The sequence below is a fragment of the Sturnira hondurensis genome, unplaced genomic scaffold, assembly GCF_014824575.4.
Source record: "Sturnira hondurensis isolate 20B ecotype Veracruz unplaced genomic scaffold, ASM1482457v3 Scaffold0022908, whole genome shotgun sequence".
NCBI classification, from domain to species: Eukaryota; Metazoa; Chordata; class Mammalia; order Chiroptera; family Phyllostomidae; genus Sturnira; species Sturnira hondurensis.
This window is the reverse complement of record NW_028095539.1, coordinates 1752026-1770455: the sequence shown is the minus strand read 5'-3', so window position 1 is coordinate 1770455 and position 18430 is coordinate 1752026. Positions and strand designations below refer to the sequence as shown.

The 18430-nt window shown below is 38.8% G+C and overlaps 1 protein-coding gene and 1 non-coding gene across 5 annotated transcripts in view; both read left to right on the top strand.

The window, feature by feature from the left end:
* NR6A1 (nuclear receptor subfamily 6 group A member 1) overlaps positions 1–18430 on the top strand; it is a 202076-nt gene that overhangs the window by 17868 nt on the left and 165778 nt on the right. For all 4 annotated transcript variants that reach the window (XM_037036415.1, XM_037036416.1, XM_037036414.1 and 1 more), the window contains exon 2: positions 15003–15044. In XM_037036415.1, the coding sequence (XP_036892310.1) occupies positions 15003–15044 (42 nt within the window). The remainder of the gene's footprint in view (positions 1–15002; positions 15045–18430) is intronic.
* Positions 5340–5465, top strand: LOC118980411 (small nucleolar RNA SNORA40). The gene has a single exon (XR_005065100.1). It is a non-coding gene; the product is annotated as a small nucleolar RNA SNORA40 (small nucleolar RNA).

Below are 18430 nucleotides of genomic sequence, written 5' to 3'. Positions count from 1 at the left end.
TTCCAAGTTGGATTGCTAGTTTCACAGACCTTAAGTTTGGGCTGCCCTTCTCCTCCTCCTGTTTCCTTCTCTCGTTCCTCCCATCTCATCATTCCTTTTGCCTCCCTCTTTCCTCACCTTTTGTTTTTCCTTTAGGAGAATTCAGCTGACCCCAGAGTGGTGTAGAGGAGGAGATTTTTAGAAGCAGTTTTCTGACCCTCCCTGCCCCATTTCACTATGGTGAGGTAGGGTTTCATCTTAAAGAAATCAGGTCTCTCTCCAGACATGAGATTTCTTGTTGCTTACTGAATTCTAGGAGTTGGCTGTAACACATACAATAATTTTGTAGGTATTTGTATGCCTGCAATTTATTGAAATACCTTTAAAGATGTTATAAATCTTTCTTTGTTTTCTAATTGGATAATATTATAAAAGCAAATTTGAAAAAGGAAATTGCCAGCAGTTTTTGAAACAGATGTTATCTTCAGAGCAATAAAAGGCAATTTCTTTGACTTTATTGACTGTCATTTTTTTATTTGATTTTGTATTGTGTCAGTTGCTTTGTAAAAATACATAGGGAGGAATTTGGTAGTTCTCTTGCTTAACAAGTTTGTTCCACTATTACACAAGAAAAAGATTTCATTCTGAATTATTTTAAGTAACAGCTATACAATTCTTCATAGAAACATTTTGTACTTGGAAAGAAATTATGAGGAGTTTTCTTAGAAATTGGTTATGATAATATGCAGATCTAAAGATGGAAGGGTTCTTACTCAGGGAGTTTACTTTGCAAATTGATTTTCCTCTGTCTTACTGTACTTTGTGCTAGGCATCTGTTTGAGAGAGAAGGGAAGAGAGGGAGAGAGGGAGGGAGAGAAACATGGATGTGAGAGAGAGGCATTGATCAGTTGCCTCTTGCATGTGTCCCCGCTGGGGACTGAACCTTCAACCCAGGCATGTGCTATGACTAGGGAGTCCAACCTGGTGACCTTTTGCTTTTTGAAATGATACCCAACCAGCTGAACTACACTGGTCAGGACTACCATGATTCTTGATAAATTATCTTATGAAATGTATTCTTAATGGGTTTCCTTTTTTAAAAAAAATATTTTATGGATAATGCTATTACAGTTGTCCCATTTTTTTTCTTTTCTTTATTCCCCTCCACCCTGCATGCCACCTCCCACCATCATTCCCCCACCTTAGTTCACATCCATGGGTTGTATGTACAAATTCTTAGGCTTCTCCATTTCCCACACTGTTCTCAAATTCTCCCAGTCTATTTTGTACCTACCATTTAGGGTTCTTATTCCATGTACCTTCCTCCCATTGCCCCCCTTCCCCCTCCCCACTAGTGTGATCTCCATTTCTCTGATTCTGTTTCTGTTCTTGTTGTTTGCTTAGTTTTTTTTTTTTTTAGGTTCAGTTGTTGATGGTTTTGAGTTTGTTATTTTGCTGTTCATATTTTTTGACTATCTTCTTTTTTGTAAGTCCCTTTAATGTTTCTTATAATAAGGACTTGGTGATGATGAACTCCTTAACTTGACCTTGTCTGGGAAGCACTTTATATGCCCTCCCATTCTAAATGATAGCTTTGCTGGATAGAGTAATCTTGGATGTAGGTCCTTGCCTTCCATGACTTGGAAGATTTCTTTCCAGCCCCTTTTTGCCTGGAAGATTTTCTTTGAGAAATCAGCTGATAGTCTTATGGGAACTCCTTTGTAGGTAACTCTCTCCTTTTCTCCTGCTGCTTTTAAGATTCTCTCCTTCTCTTTAATCTTGGGTAATGTAATTATGATGTGCCTTGGTGTAATGCTTTCTCGGGTCCAACTTTTTGGAGACTCTGAGCTTCCTGGACTTTCTGAAAGTCTGTTTCCTTTGCCAGATTGGGGAAGTTCTCCATTATTTTTTCAAATAAGTTTTAAATTTTTTGCTCTTCATCTTTTACTTCTGGCTCCCCTATGATTCAGAAGTTGGAACATTTAAAGTTGTCCCAGAGGTTTCTAAGCCTCACCTCATTTTTTTGAATTCTTGTTTCTTCATTCTGTTCTGGTTGAATGTTTATTTCTTCCTTCTGGTCCAAATCATTGATTTGAATCCTGGTTTTCTTCCCTTCACTGTTGATTCTCTGTACCTATTCCTTTGCTTCACTTGGTATAGCCTTCACTTCTTCCTCAATTTTGTGACCATCCTCAACCATTTCTGTGAGCATCCTGATTACCAGTGTTTTAAACTCTGTATCTCATAGGTTTGCTATCTCATTATCACCTAGTTCTGTTTTTGGTGCTTTGATCTGTTCTTCCATTTGTGCCATATTTTTTGTCTCCACTTGCCTGTTACTTAGTAAGGGGCGGAGCCTTGGGTATTTGCCAGGGCGGGGCAACCCAGGTTGCTGCATTGGGGCACTTGTGTGTTGGGGAGGGGGTCTGAGAGGGAACAGTGCCTCTTGCTCAGCTCTGGGCTGGCTTTCAGTCACTTCCCCCACTACCCACAAGCAAATTGGGCCCTTCTGGTGCTAATTCCGGGAGGGGGGGTGCTGGTTTGTGTACGTTGTAGGAGAACCCTGTGGGTTTCTCTAAATAACTCTTCTGTGAGGATAGGAGTTTCTCCCACTGCTACAACCCCCACAGGTTTTTCCAATCAGAGGTTTTGAGGCTTTACTTCCTCACGCAGGAACCCTGGGTTGCACCTGGGTTGCACCTGGGTTGCACGGTCCTTCTTGCTCCTCAGTTGTTCATCTTGGTTTATCCTCATGCAGTTGTGGAACCACCTGGTCTGCAGGCTGCAGCCTTGCCCACCTAGGTCCTCCAGCTGCTGCTTTGCTGCAAGTTCTCCCCAGCTGCCCGTCTCATCCCTTCTCCCCTTCTGGATGAATGTTTCTGTATTAACTCCTTGGTTGCTGGACTTCCATACAGTTTGATTTTCTGGCAGTTCTGGTTATTTTTGTTTTTAAATTTGTTGTTGTCGTTCTTTTGGTTGTGCAAGGAAGCAAAGTATATCTACTTATCCCTCCAGGTTGGTTGGAAATTTTAATGGGTTCCCAGTCCAAGGGGCCAGACTGATGTAGTGTATGATATGCCAAACTTGGGTTTATTCATATCTTAATAAAATTTTTCTAATACTTGGCATAAACCAAAATATATAATTCACTGCTCTAAGACACTTTGAACCTCAGGTTTCAACCCAGAACTTAGCCAAGGGTAAGATTTATCAGCATGCCTTGGTATAAAGTATACTAGTAAAGACTTCAAAGCAAGAGTTTGAAATTTTGTAACCAATTTCTGTGTTCTGTCTAGAATTTTACCACTTAAATTGTAAGTCACAAACAAAAACTTAATTTCTTTCTTGCTTAGAGCATACATTGCACTGTTTTTGTTCTTCCTGTTTTTGTCTCAAACTGGTTTCTTAGCTGGTTGTGATTTAGCAACTCTATTCATATGCAAAACTAGCCTAATTAATACTTGGTCTCTGACCGTTGTCTTCCTCTGAAAATTTTGTAGTTAAAATTTTGCCTTTTCTTTTTTCTTAAAGTGAAATTTATTATGTGCTAACTGTGCTTATTATATGCAGCAGTCTTATAAGGGGAGTTATATTATTACCCCCATTTAGCAGATGAGAGAACTGAGTGATTTGGTCCAGTAAATGGGAGAGATGGGATTCAAATCCAGGTCTGTCTGGATTTTAGGGCTCACACTCTTGGAATCTCAGCATCAGCTACTCTAGAGGAGGATCCTAAGAAGGATTTGTACTTTGAGAGTCTAATATTTAGAGGACTTGCTTTAATGGTAGATACAAAATAAACTTCAGGGTAATGTCTCCTTCAGGGTAAATGTCTCCTCCAGTTTTTAGTTATGGGAACAGGTGTGCTCTTTGAAAATTACTTGTTTAAAATTTGTAACTTTTTTTTCTTAACTGACCATGATTTTTAAAAAAAATGTGTTGGAAAAGAACAAAGTACAAAAGCCAATTTATGGTGTTGGAGAAAAATATTGTTGTGGGGTTTAGGACAGATCCTTGCCAACTGGGAGGCTGTGCTGGCCCTGGGCCTGTGACATAGAAGCTGATATCTCGCTGTGGAATGAGAGGAAATTTTAATACTGAATGCCTTTCGGGAAACAGAAAAATAGCATTAGGCTACTTAAGTACTGTCAATATTTGAAACAAGATTAAAGTGAATAACATTAACTCTCTCAGTAGAAACATGAAAACCATACTATAGTAGGGACTGTAAGTAACCAATTGTCTCCACAGCTTAAATTTGCAAGTCATCTTGTATTTCCATCAGCCTTGTTTACTTTACAAGTGTGTGCTCCTCTCACCTGACATTGTTAGCCAATATGTGCTTTGAAAATTATGGTCATTTTGACTTATTCAGGAATGTGAGGCACATTCAGAGAGAGGATTGCTAACATCAGATCAGAACAGCTGTATACCAAGGGCTCCCTTACTTTGGAAGCATGACACTCTCCATATTTCACTTAGTTTTGAGATAATAGGGAAGTAAGAATGCTACTCTAACATTATCTTTGTGCTAATGCTAGTGTATGATAATGCTATTGGGTTGGCCAGGAAGTCTGTGTATTTTTTTTCCGTAAAATAAAAGACACAGTTTTCATTTTCACCAGTAACCTTATTGATTTGGATATTTTGAGTATGTTGGCTATCTCCTGCTGTTGGCTCCTAGTGGGTAGAGGCCAGGGGTGCTGCCAAGCATCTTCCAGTGCGTAGGACAGCCCCACAGCAAAGAATTATTTGGCCAAAATGTCAGTAGTACCAAGAAACTTCACAAACCATGTTTTGACACGTTTAATCAGTCACAGCATGTTCTCCATATGCTGTATAAATCTTTTTGGGGGTTTCAGTTGTGTTTTACTTACCTTGAAATAATAAATAATTATTATTACCTTGTAATAATAATTTGTTACAAATGTGTGTTTCTTTCCACTTTCAAATTAAAGTGGCTGCACAAAAATTCATCAATTTTGATAAGTGTTTTTAATGTACACTGGTATGACAGCTGTCGCAATACAAAACAAAATTGTTTTGAATGAACTTAAGACAACTGAGCACTATTAAGAGCCATGGTATGGAAAAAAAATGAAACAAACTTTTTGGCCAACTCAGTAGAAAAAGAACTTGAAGCTAATAGAAGTTACAATAGGTATCAAAGACGATAAGGAAGAATGTATTACACCAGTAGAGTATAATCTTAGTAGGGCAGGGTAAACTAGTGTTTATAATTCCCAAACATGCCCTGATCATTTTATTTTACTGGTCTAGTCATCTGTGTTCTGAATGGTTGACCCAGAGGTCAGTTTTCACAGGGCTGCCGTAGCCTCATCAAGCAACCAACTCTCTATAGCACTTGTGTTTGTTTTTGCTTAATTTGTGGGCAAAGAGTACATACAGGTGCAGAAATAAATCCTCTTTTGCAACCCAGAACTCATTGTTTGGTATGAGTTTTGATACATATAAGAAGGAACATGATTTAAAAAGTAAAAAAGAAGCCAACTCTATGTAATCGCACTGAGGGATGACTTCATAAAAGCTCCTATTCCCTATGCTTGTGCAGGGTGGAATAGCTTCTCCAGAGCTGCTGCAAAGTGGTCTACATTTTTAAAGCGGGAAGTCTGTTTCCTGAATAAACTTGAACTTGTGGTTTGGAGGGTGAAGGTCAGAATGACTTTACCAACTATGATAATAATGGCTAACTCTTATTGAATATTTACTGTGTGCCAGGTACTCTTCTTGAATGCTTTAAAGTTTTAGAATTTCATTTAATCCTCTCAACAGCCCTGTGGCTTATAAGTATTATTGCTTTTCCCGTTTTGGGGTTAGGAAAATGCCAACGCCTTTAGGACCATGATTAGTGTTACGTTACAGAGAGAGGCTGCAAATGCTCCTCCCTTTACACAACTTCTCTTTCCTATAAAATGAGAGCTAGGGTGGGGTGGAAGAGATTTGGGATGATTTGTAAGGTTTCTTCCAGTTTAAAAAAAAGCAAAGAATCTTGGCAACCTCTTAAGGGTTCCTCAGAGGTTAACATTATGATTTGTACCCCTAGGACACACACCTGCCAATTTTTGATAAACTCGTAGACTTTAGAGCTGAAAGGAATACTGAGAAAATTGGCCAGACTTTCTCCTTTTATTGGAGAGAAGATGGAGCACAGTAGACCACTCAGCATTGCACAGGTGGCTTATTACTTATAGTATAGTGGTCTCTTGATAACCGTGGGAGATTGGTTCCAGGAACCCCTTTGGATGCCAAAATCTGTGGCTGCTCAAGTCTTTTGTATAGAATGGCATAAAATTTGCATATAACCTATGTTTCTATATAGGGTTAGCCTACATATCGCTTTATTTTCATGGAGTCAGTATAGTGCTTGGTGCAAATTTTGCTTTTTGGAACTCCTGGGAATTTTTGTTTTTTGAAATATTTTTGATCTTTGGTTGGTTGAATCCGTGGATTCAGTACTAGCACATATGGAGGTTTGACTGCACCAGAGCAAAACTGTGTTCAGGTACTTGCCTACCTTGTATATCATTTTGTTGATGTTTCAATATTAGGAAATTGCTTTAATACCAGAGTTGCCATAGACATTTTTATGTCTGTATAAAGAATTAGAGTTTGGAAATAGGAATTTATGTATTAATCTTTTCAATCTTCAGGAGGTAAAGATTGCAAGAAGTAGCTCTTCATATACTGAATTTGTTTATTTCTGTAACTAAAGCCATAAATGTCATGCTAAAGAATTGAAGATGAGTTGCTAACAGAGGGTGTTTTGAGTGGATTAGGAAATCTAAATTCCTGGAAGTGAGAGAAGAAAGGCAGCAGGGAGAACAGTTAGAATAATCTAAGATTCTAGGGTGGTGAGGAGGCTTGAACTAGGTCTGTGGAGATGAGGAAGAATGAAAATGCCTTGGTGAATGATAGGATTGGTTGGGGTGAGGATTTGGGGGAGGATGGTGAAGTGGGGAGCCTAGGAGGAGTCCCTGGTAACCTCTGATTTAGATGAGAGTTGGTGGTACTTGGCACCTGACTGGGGAACATAGAAGCAGGTTTCAAAGAGAAAATAATAGGTTCCATTTGACGTGTTGAATTTGTTGGAGCCTGTGTAGGATACACCTAGGAGATCTGGGCTATAGGCTTTTGGATAGATGGGTGTGTGATTTAGGAGGACATTCTCGTTTGGAGTTGAAAGTTTGGGGGTCACCAGTTGGGAAAGTATAGGTTGAAAAAACACATGGGTAGACAAAATGATCTCCTCCCAGAATGGGAGGGTAGTGTGTGGGCTGGGGTAGGCCCTGCTTGCCCCCTTGATTTCATTTAGGGGAAGAACATGTCAGGTAAGACCTGTATAATCTTCATTTTTTAGATTATGACTGCATTTGGGGGAAATTTTTGCCAGCTGTGGGTAAGGACATTCAACAGAAATATGTGGCTTCCTGAGTAGTAGTATGAATGTCTGTATTTGCATTCTCCCTTTCCTTCCTTTCCTAGCCTGATTCACATTCCAGTAGTCCTCAAGTCTTTCCCAGTGTCCCCTAGGAAGAAGTAAGTGCTGTTTGGCCAGTGCTGCTAGTTCCTCTGTTAGGTCATTTACTTAATTCCTATATCCGGTCAGTTTTCCACTTTTCCTTTCAGGTTGTAAGGATCTACAGGTAGCCGGCTTTATTTATCTCTGTATCCCTTTTGTAATCTACCACAGTGCATGCCCTATACATTAAAAATGGTAGGTAAATATTTGTTGAGCTTCATTTTAGGATGTAGGGAAGTTTAGTGTTTAAAAAGAGGCAGGAGTTTATTCCACTCGCAATCTTTAAAAACATTTTTTAAAAAATTGAGTAAGAGAGAGTTAGAGAGTGGAACATTGATTTGTTGTTCACTTATTTATACATTCGTTGGTTGATCTTGCGTGTGCCCTGACCAGGGATTAAACCCATAACCTTGGTGTATGGGGATGACCCTGTAACCAACTGAGCTACCTGACCAGGGCTCACCTTAATGTTTGTGGAGTGTCCTTTGTATTTACTGCTAGAAATACATTGGTTAAACTTGTTGGTTGTTGCTCTCCTATCTTGATTTCAAGTTCGAATAGTTTTAAAAAATTTCTTAAGGGTTTTTTTTCATAGAATTAGTTTTACTTCAGATTTCAAAGATCCTGGGTGAAAGGTTAAAGCTGTTGTATCTCTTTGTTGCTATGCAATAGATTTCTGAAGCTGAGACGTTGAGAGATGGTACTGAGCTTTTGGCATTAATGACTAACTGCTGTGTCAGATTAGTGCTCAGAATTGTGTCTCTAATAAGTAATTCAAAAGGCATTTAGAGAATTACAATGTCTGGTAGGTTTTTTCCTCTTCATTTGATACAATTGATTTTAGAGGGTTAAGCCAAGTCATTTTGTTCTTAGGATTTTTTTTGAAATGTGCATTTTTCTATTTATAAAACAACATATTTTTAATCAGAAAAGTAGTGTGGGGGGAAAACCCAGCCACAATACCATACTTAATATAATCACTGGGAAAAAAATAGACCAAAATGTGCCTTTTTATGTATATGTGTGTTGGAATACAGCTGAGCTCATTCCAAGAGTATGGTTTTATATCATGTTTTTAAATTATGCACTCTTGATAAACATTGACAGTGTTTGAAAAAATACACTGTTGAATAGGGTACCATAATTTCATTAATCATTCTCCTGCGGTTGAATTTTTAGGTGGCTTCCTGTTTTGTACTATTCATTTCAGACTCTTTTCTTCAGATAAATTTCCAGGATTGACCCAAAAGAACAAATACCATCAAGACCCTTCATGCATCCATGTTGTTCCATTTTTATATGGGTGCTTTCAACTGGAATATGGAAAAGGTACATTCTGCTGCTGTGGGTACCTGTTTGGTTGTATCTGGTCCTTACTAATTCCTGCACAGAGGTGGTTTCCACTGTGCCATCAGAGTGTCTGTTGGATGGTATGGGGCACTTTCTGACATGACCTTGAAAGCTCTCTGACTCATATGTTCAAGTGAACTTCTTGGTCTGTAAGACTCTTTTTCAGGAAGTTTTTGAAATAAAAATGAGCAAAAAAATCTTTCCTTACTCCTACTGGGAGCAACTTATAATTTTTCAAAAGAAGCTAGTTCTTGTCTAATTTTATTTATTTGTCCATTTAAAGTTTTATATTTTGGTTTGATATGATTGGTGAAATTACTTTAGCTGCCTCTGACATGGAAATCTTGGATTATTCAGGAGTTTTGTCTAAGGCTCTTGGACTCTGAGGCTTTGCTTTTGGACTCTGCCTGTGAGGCTCTGCTTTTGGGAGAGAGCTCTGCTTTTGGGAGAGTATCAGGGTTTGTTTTTTTTTTAAGTAACTTTAAATTCTCACCTATCTGGGTGTTACAAAGCATGTATTAGCCAAACTGCTCTGAATATGTTATCTTGTTTTGATTTTTGTGGTTCTGTCCATGTCACAGAATACAAATCTCTTAAACCTCTAAGATGGAGGTAATAGTAGCAACTTTCAGTAAGATTCATGTAAAGCATCGAGCCAGTGCCTGGTTTATAGTACAGATTTAATAAATGGCAACTGACAGATTCATTTACACATTTTTGGTATGTGTGCATTTTGAAATTTCTCTAACATCCAGGCTGAATGAAGAATTATGGACAATCCCTTTTGTTACGCTAGGGAACAGAAATTGTAAATGAGAGATGTCAGAGGCTCATCACTACATGCAGTTTTCTGAGAAATGCCTGTACTATATTTCCATAGAAACACTAATGACCTCTGACTCATCAAACTGAGTTGCCTTCCTAAACGGTTTTCACCCTCTGATTCTGCAGTCACAGCCTTGAAGCTGTGTACTGTTTTCATTTTTTAAAAAATTTCTTAAAACTGAAATGTCATCATCTTGGGCTGGCTTTGCTACCTTCAGTCTGGTTTCAAGGCTGTAATTACAAAGCTAGAAGCCCGAAAAACTATGAAAGGTGATGTAGGTTGATCAGATGGGAGTTATTAGTGTTTCCATAGAAATGTAGACACTTCTTGTAAGCAGCATAAGCTGAGCAAATACATGGGCACAATAGGTTATATAATTGAGAATCCTTGGCTTCCCCACTCCTCTTCTTTGCCCTTAAGATTTCACATCAAGAAAATAGCATTGTAAAAAAAGGGCATTGTTTTTGTTACACTTTGAAAAATGTGACCTTGACATTTGTAGGTGGAGAATGGGAAATATGACTTGAAGCTGTGCCAACCAGCTTTTGCTTATGGACTTGTGGTACTATGTTCCTGCATTGAAAAGCATTTCATTTTTTCTGAAAGGTGTTTTTCAGGTTGCCTATGACAAACAAAAGCCAATGGCCCAAGTGGCACCCAGTTCACTGGATGGCAGGGAGAGGCAGATGTGAGTTTAATGCTCAGCCAATCCGAAGAAAAGTGTTTCTGTATCTGCTTGGGTCTGGAACTGGTTTTCCCTCTGCAAGCCTGATTGTAAGGCAGGCCGTGGTATAGGTATATGCACTCAATAGCCCCCCAGCCCCAAACAAAAATCCCCCACATTCCTCCTCAGCCTCCATCCAATCCATTCATTGTACCAAGAGGAGCCTAGAAGATAGAGTTGGGGGAGGGCCCTGAAAAATGGGAAGAGTTCTTAGAATTTTTAAGGAATTGGGGATGGCCATGTTTGTGTTGACTACCTCCACAAAGCTTTCTCTCTCTCTCTCTCTCTTTTAGCCCTTTGTGCTTTTAGTTTACTGGTTGAAATTTTAGAGCCCCTATACTGAAGTAGTTAAGAGTTGAACTTGTGTTTATGAACTTCCTAGGTGTATATATTTTTATTTCCTTTCCTCAGTGGTTCTGTTACCTATAGACAAAAAAGCCAAAAAATTCTTCATGTATGACAGTTAAAACCTTTTATGATATGGCTCTGGCAAGGGATCCAGTCAAATCAAAGTACCAGGTGATGTTCTGTTTCCTCTCTCTGTTCATGCCTTTTATGAGTGGCTCCCTCTGCATATTTTCCTCAAATAGCCCTGTTTGGTGAATGCTTCTCCCTTCCATATGACCCTGGCTCCATGGTTACTGCTTCTGCTGCTCTCTCATTGGTATTCTTTTTAAAAAGATTTTATTTATTTTTAGAGAGGGGAAGGGAGGGAGAAAGGGAGAGAAACATCAATGTGTGGTTGCCTCTTGTGCACCCCCCTGCTGGGGACCTGCCTCACAACCCAGTCATGTGCCCTAGACTGGGAATGGAATGGGCGACCCTTTGTTTTGTAGATGGGCCCTCAGTCCACTGAGCCACACCAGCCAGGGCTGCTCTCTCACTGATATTGATAACAGCTGTCAAGCACTGACCTACATATATCATCTCACTGAATCTCACAACAATCTACTGATGAGGAAATTGGCTCAGAGAGGTGAAGTCACTTCCTGAGCTAACACACTTAGTAAGTGATGATGCCAGGACTCAAGCCTGTTCTCATATCAAAATTTATGCTCTTATTTTTTTTAAAGATTTTATTTATTTATTTTTAGAGGGGAAGGGAAGGAGAAAGGGAGAGAGAAATGTCAATGTATGGTTGCTTCTTGTGAGTCCCCTGCTGGGAACTGGCCTGCAACCCAAGCATGTGCCCTGACGGGGAATCGAACCTCGATTGTGTGGTTCGCAGGTCTGTGCTCAATCCACTGAGCTACACCAGCCAGGGCTTTGCTCTTACTACTCTGCGCTACTTCCCACTAGCATCTTGTCCATCTGTCTCAATCTATCTGTCCCAATCTATCTGTCCATCATTCATTCCCTACAGTTAAGATTTTTGAAGAGTAATTATTAATTCCATGATCTTTATTTTATTAGGCTTAATAAAACATCTGTTTTTAGTATAGTAAGATATGTATAACATAAATTTTTACCTTTTTAATAATTTTTTAAAATCCTCACCTGGGGATCTGTTTTATTGATTTTAGAGAGGGAGGAAGGGGTGGAGAACAAGAGAGAAAGAGATGTGATATGATGATGTGAGAGAGGAAACATTGATTTGGTTGCCTCCTGTATGCACCCGGACTAGGGATTGAACCTGCAACCTAGGTATGTGCCCTGACTGGGGATCGAACCTGCAGTCTTTTGGTATATGGATGATGTTCTAACCAACTCAGCCACCCGGCCAGGGCCTTTTTCATCATTTTTAAGTGTATAGTTCAGTAGCATTAAATATATATTCACATTTTTTCTCTTGTAGCTCTCTGTGCTTTTAGTTTACTTCTTGAAATTTTAGGGTTCCTTTATTGAAGTATTGAGTTGAACTGGTATGTATAAACTTCCTAGGTGTATATATTTATTTTGATTCCTCAGTGACCTGTTACATGTCGCTAGTGGCTACCATCATTGACAGAGAACATTTCCATTGTAGGATTTCTCTTGGACGTCACTTTTCTACACTTCTTTCATTCATTCATTTATTAGAGTGGGATGTCTTTTTAAAAAAGATTTTATTTATTTTTAGAGAGGGGAAGGGAGGGAGAAAGAGAGGGAGAGAAACATCAGTGTGTGGTTGCTTCTCATTGAACACTTGGGACCTGGCCCACAACCCAAGTATGTCCCCTTAGACTGGGAATCAAACTGGTGACCCTTTGGTTTGCAGGCCAGTGCTCAATGTACTGAACCACTCCAGCCAGGGTGCTTGTCTACACTTTAAAGGCAGAGAATAGTGAACTGTTCTTTTTTCTTAGAACTTGATATTTTGGCAACAAATTCATTGTGTTGGCATGTGGTTTAGTACCATTGCTCTTCGGAGAAAGTAGTTCCTCAATATTTACTGATCAATTTTTCCTGGGATCCTGGGATATGTTTCAGCCCTCTGACTGGGGATATAGTTAAGGCTGAGACCAGATATGACTGAAAGAAGGATACACAATTTCATTGGGGACCTAATCATAATTAGGGGAGACAAAGCAGATGGGCACCTGATACAAATGGCCAGAGCTGGTTGGTCCATGAAGGACCAGGAAATAACTGTTGGTACAAACCTTGGGTAAAGATTTTTAGCTTTTTGTTGAAGAATGTGGAAAACAACTTTCCATAGAGCCTAAATTCACACCCAGTGGCCCTGATCGTGATGTGTTACGGGGGAAGCACAGGGACCCTTGGGAGTACAGAGCGGGGGACCTAATGATCCAGTGCAGTTTCAGAATCCCTTTAGACCCTTGACTTCCTTCTGGAACTTCTGTTTCATTGCACATCTCACATTTGAAATAGCAAATATAAATATAAAGCTTGAATTATACTTGACTAGGTGAAACAGTGCTATATCTCATGTTTAATTAAAACATTTTAACTTTGAATTTGCAGATCCCATTTGTTTTTCTTGGATTTTGGAAGCAGTGTTTTCTCTTCTCTCTTTCAAAGGTTCCTGAAAGACCATAGCTTCAGTTATTGTATTTGTATTGTCTAACTTTGACTTGTGAGTGTGTGTGTGTGTGTGCGTGTGTCTAGGGCGGGGAGGGTTAGAGATGTGACTTGAGTCTTGACTCAATGGTGAAGATGAGAGTGGGCTCAGGTGGAGAAAATAGTATGTGCAAATGGATGGAGGCTGAAGAGCGTGTTGAATTCAGGGAGCTACACTGTACAGGCATACCTAGGAAATACACAGGTTTGGTTCCAGAGCACTGCAGTAAAGTGAGTATTGCAATAAAATGAGTCATCCTCTTTTCACTGGGGGCAGTGGCTGGGGGAGGCGCCTCTTCCTTTTACTTTTTAACAAAGGCAACCTCTCTGAAGCTCAGTAAAGTGAAGTACGGTAAAATGAGGTATGCCTGGAGTTCAGTATGGGTACAGTATATATACACTGTGTGGTAGGATGGGGTGAGGAGAGAGAAATAAAGTTGAAGTGGCAGATCATGTAAGGATATATATAATTTCTGTTTGGGGGACCCGAGCCAGTGTCTCGGTGGCCAGGCCTTGCTCCAAATTTTCAGATTTACCATTGAGATACTACAGTTGATGTTTATTGAACAGCTACTTTGTGCTAGGCTTGTGAGAGGTAATGGGGATACACAGTGAGCAAGACAGGCCAGATCCTTTCCCCTGTAGAACATTCTAATAGTTGAATCAGTCAGACATTGAACAAATAATTAATTCCTTGTTGATGAGTACACTAATTATTATAGAAAATTATAATGGCTCTTTGACCTTTTGAGACAGAGGTAAGAGAGGGAAGAAAAAGCTTTCTGAGGAAATACTTGAACTGATAATGAGTAGAAAGCAAACAGGAGAAAGTGGGAAGTCATTACAGGAGAAAAAAACTTGTCAGCTATGTATAGAGCACTCACTGCGTGTCTGCCGTTTGCTGTGCTTGGTGTTTCTCCCTAGTGTAGTAATAGTCGCACACCAGTCAGCTGGATGTAGCTTAGACTTTTGGGGCCTGAAATGTGCTTTGAGAGGTGTTTATTCCTACCTGAATACCACAGTAATAGAAGACTTGCTCTTTTTTATGAGTATAAGTAAAATTCTTCAGCATCTGTGAAATTTTTAAGTAAAATCACTCTGTTTGTATTTGTTGTAAGTTCATACTTAGTATATTTTGCTTTCTTTTGGAAAATGATTAAGTAGCACATGACAGATATTAAATGAGTTGTAATTTTTCCATGAATTTTTATTCCAACTAATAGTGCATGCTTACTCATAATTATTTGTGCTTTTATTTGGTGAGATCCCACTGTGTGCCAAGGACTGTAGTAAATAAGCATTTTATATCAGTATCTCACTTAATCCTCATTACTACTCTGTGGTAAATGCTTTTACTATCCATTTTTTGTTTACTTATCCATTTTTTAATATCAAGTTAATGAAATAGAAGCTCAGAGAGAGATAGGTAGTAGCTCAATGTTATAGAACTAGGATTTAAATCCAAATTTGACTAATGAATGTAGATTTTTGAAATACTATATGATATTTGCATTTTCATATTTGGAGTCACCTTGGAGTAATTCACAAATCATAATCATTTTTTTCTGTTGTTTTCTCTGTAGGTTTTTGTCAGGATGAATTGGCAGAGCTCGACCCAGGAAGTAGTAAGTTCTGAATATTCCCCAGTGTTCATGACTAGAAAAGGGTGTGTGTGTACTTTTAAATGTATAACTTAAGGTGTCATTGATAGGCCTTATTGATTCACTTTGTTTTCACTTTAATTTGTTATTATGCAGAGGGCATTGTATCTTTTCTAGTTACATTTTCTTTTTCTTCTGATATTATTTAGTGGCCATCATCAAGCCATTTCACAGAAAATTGGTTTGCCGAAAATTTCCATTTGATTCTCATCTCCTTGCGCTGTCCACCCATCTTCCCATGAAACCAGTAACAACAAACATTGTGCTTTCATTTTTGCACACATAAAACCATACACTCACAGCCACTTTTCTAAAGTATTGACTAGTTTTGACAATTTCTTTCAAAGACAGGTTGTACTTGGTTTCCAGGTGTGTCCATCCCATGGCCCACAGGCTGCATCAGCCCAGAATGCCTATGAATGCGGCCCAACACAAAATTGTAAATTCACTTAAAATGTCTTTTTTGCACACAGTGTTCATTAGTGTTTGTGTATTTAATGTGTGGCCCAAGACAACTCTTCTTCCACTGTGCCCAGAGACACCAAAAGGTAGGGCACCCCTGGTAGACATTTAAAATTGATAACTTTTATGCCAGAGTTTAGTTTCTGAAGCACTTTCATGTACATTCTTAAGGTTAAGATATGAAAGTAACCATTTCAAGGTCTCAGTAGGGATGTTTTTCAGGACTATGTAAGTCTTGATCATAGATAATCATCTGTGTTTTCAGTGCTCTCACATTGTGGCATACATTATTCTTGGATATTGTTGTAACTATTAGAAATAGGATGTGGGAATATCCAGTATATACAGACTTTATTTTGCTATAATGCCAAAAAGTCTAACGATGATTTAGATTGAGATTCCATGAGATGATCTAGAATTCTTTTTCGAGTTCTGGTACTTTTTAGGGTCATGGAACTGGCTTCTTGTCAATCTACTGTTGGGTCAAGTGCTACAGTTCACCTCCTCACCATCCTGGCTGATATCATCTCTGTGATGTCATGGACCTTCTCACATATTTGCCCCCCACATCTTAATAGTATAAATAAACATTTGTGTTTGTTCAACTAATACTTATTATTTGCAAGACAAAATAAATCCCAGAATGCTTATCAAACACCAGTGACATAGATTTGTCTTTCTAGAAGTTGGAAAGTTCAGAATCAGTTTTGTAGGTAGTATAGGTTCAGTTTACCCTGCTCTGCCACCCGAAATTACCTCTGTGTGCACATACTACAGTATTTTCTCTTTGTTTTCTTATGAATAGTCTTTGAGTTATGGGTCTTTCTTAGAAGCACTTCTGTACACTAGGAAGGTCATGGAGCTGTCCTGTAATCTTTCAGACAAAACCACAGATAAAACATCTCAGATAATTGAGAAGTAAAATATTGAGTGTTGTTCTCTGTTCCAGGCTCGTTTCTGTGCTCCAGGGATAACACAAATAAGTCTGGGTCCTACCTTCACGCATTAGATGTCTGTTGGAAAATATTTTCTTTTCTGGAATTATTTGAAAAAACATTTTTTAAATTAGGCTAATTTAGCACAAAGTACCCAAACTTATTCTCCTTTTCTGCACTTAGTAGCAGTTGAAAACAGATCATGCTCTTCTTCTTATGTTGTTTTCATAAGATTGGTTTTGAGTAATAATTCTTTCTGGACCAACTAATTCTAACTCATTTAACATTTCTGCATAGACTCTTTACCTAGATAGAATGATTTATAGCCTTCTCCATTTCAGGAGAATGAACAACTACATTAGTTACAGAATAGGAATCACCTAAAAAAAAGTCACTTTTCTTTTAAAAGTTGAGCTTAGCTTATGTGGCTAATATTCTCAATAATACCTATATTATCTTTGTGAAATTAGTAGTATTTTTATGCTTTCTCTTTGAAGAGACACATGAAGGCCTGATATTATTATAATAAGCAGGCAGAAATAAAAACTTATCATTTTGATTTGAACTAGTCTTGGGGTTCAAATGAGTATGCTTAGCCTAAATACTGAATGATGGAAAAAATCTCAAGATTAAGATGGCCTGCGTGTGTTGTGTTCAATTGTTCGCAAGTTGTTGATACTGCAAATTCCATGGCCTCTGCCTGGGAAGAAAGGACATCTCCTATGTTAATACTTCGTGACTTTTGCACATAAAATTGAGAATAGGGATTTCTTTGTGATGCGCCTTGGGAATTTAGAGGTCCAATAATTCTGGAATTCCCTAATTCTGGAATTCCTGATAGGGAAAGCCTGCTCATACTTGTTTAATTTGGAACAGGAAATACCATTGTTGCTAATTTCCCATTGTGCCTGGCAGTGGTTGCAGACAGTAAGTTTGAGACAACAGGTGGGATGTGTTGGAACTAGATGAGGAAGGACTAACTTTGTCCAATTCAAATGACCTTTTTTTTGGGGCACCTTTTCTGTGATAGAGCACATAGGTAGCCAGCCATGTCTGTAATATGGGCAGCTGTTCACACTCTGGCTGCCTTCCTATGATTCCTGGGCCTCCTGGAGTCCAATGTTAGGGCACAGGTCAGGCTAAGTTCATTTCTACAAGAAGCATCTCTGTACCCTGCCTATTAGCATAAGCTAGGGACAAGGGCAGTGAAAGGTCAAGAGAAGTTCAAAACAGCATAACCTTTCTGTGCTTCTGTTTCCAAATAACCCCAGTCTGCCCTGCTCCCCCAATTTTTTTCTCAGCTACCATGTTTACCATGTAGTTGTAAAACTCAAGAGAACAAGGACTGACTTGATACAAGGGAAGTTAGCGAATGGAAGTCATTGTTGCTTAAAACAGGAGAAATAATTGATTTATGTTTGGGGGCCAATTAGGTTATAAAACAGGAACAGTAAAGGGACCTGTGACTTGAGGACAGCTACTAGCTCTGATTGCTGTCCCACAGACAAGGGGCTCCCCAATAAAGGCTGTCAACTTTCTAGGCTAAATTATTAATTCCTTTCATGCCTCTCAGGGATTGTAAACAGCACATAATACAGGAAAACAATTGATACTGTTCAGTCATTGGCCAAGAGAAGGTCAAAGGGTAAATAGTTGGATTAGCAACAGCTGTTCTTCCTCCAAAGTCAAACTTTTGTCCCTAATTATCTATTTCAGCAAAGCCATTTTTGAGTTTTTGGCCTGTAAATTGTTAAATCCATTTTTCTTGTTACAAAATAATTGTACAAATAATTAGAGAGTAAACATTGACCAAAATTGACAATACTCATTTTAATTCTATTTCTGGAGTTAAAGATGAGCATTCTTTCTGGTATGTGCTGACTACAGTATGTTGTTTGTTCAAAGGGTATTATCCCAGGGAAAGTAACTACTTGGAACTTAACAGTAGGAGCT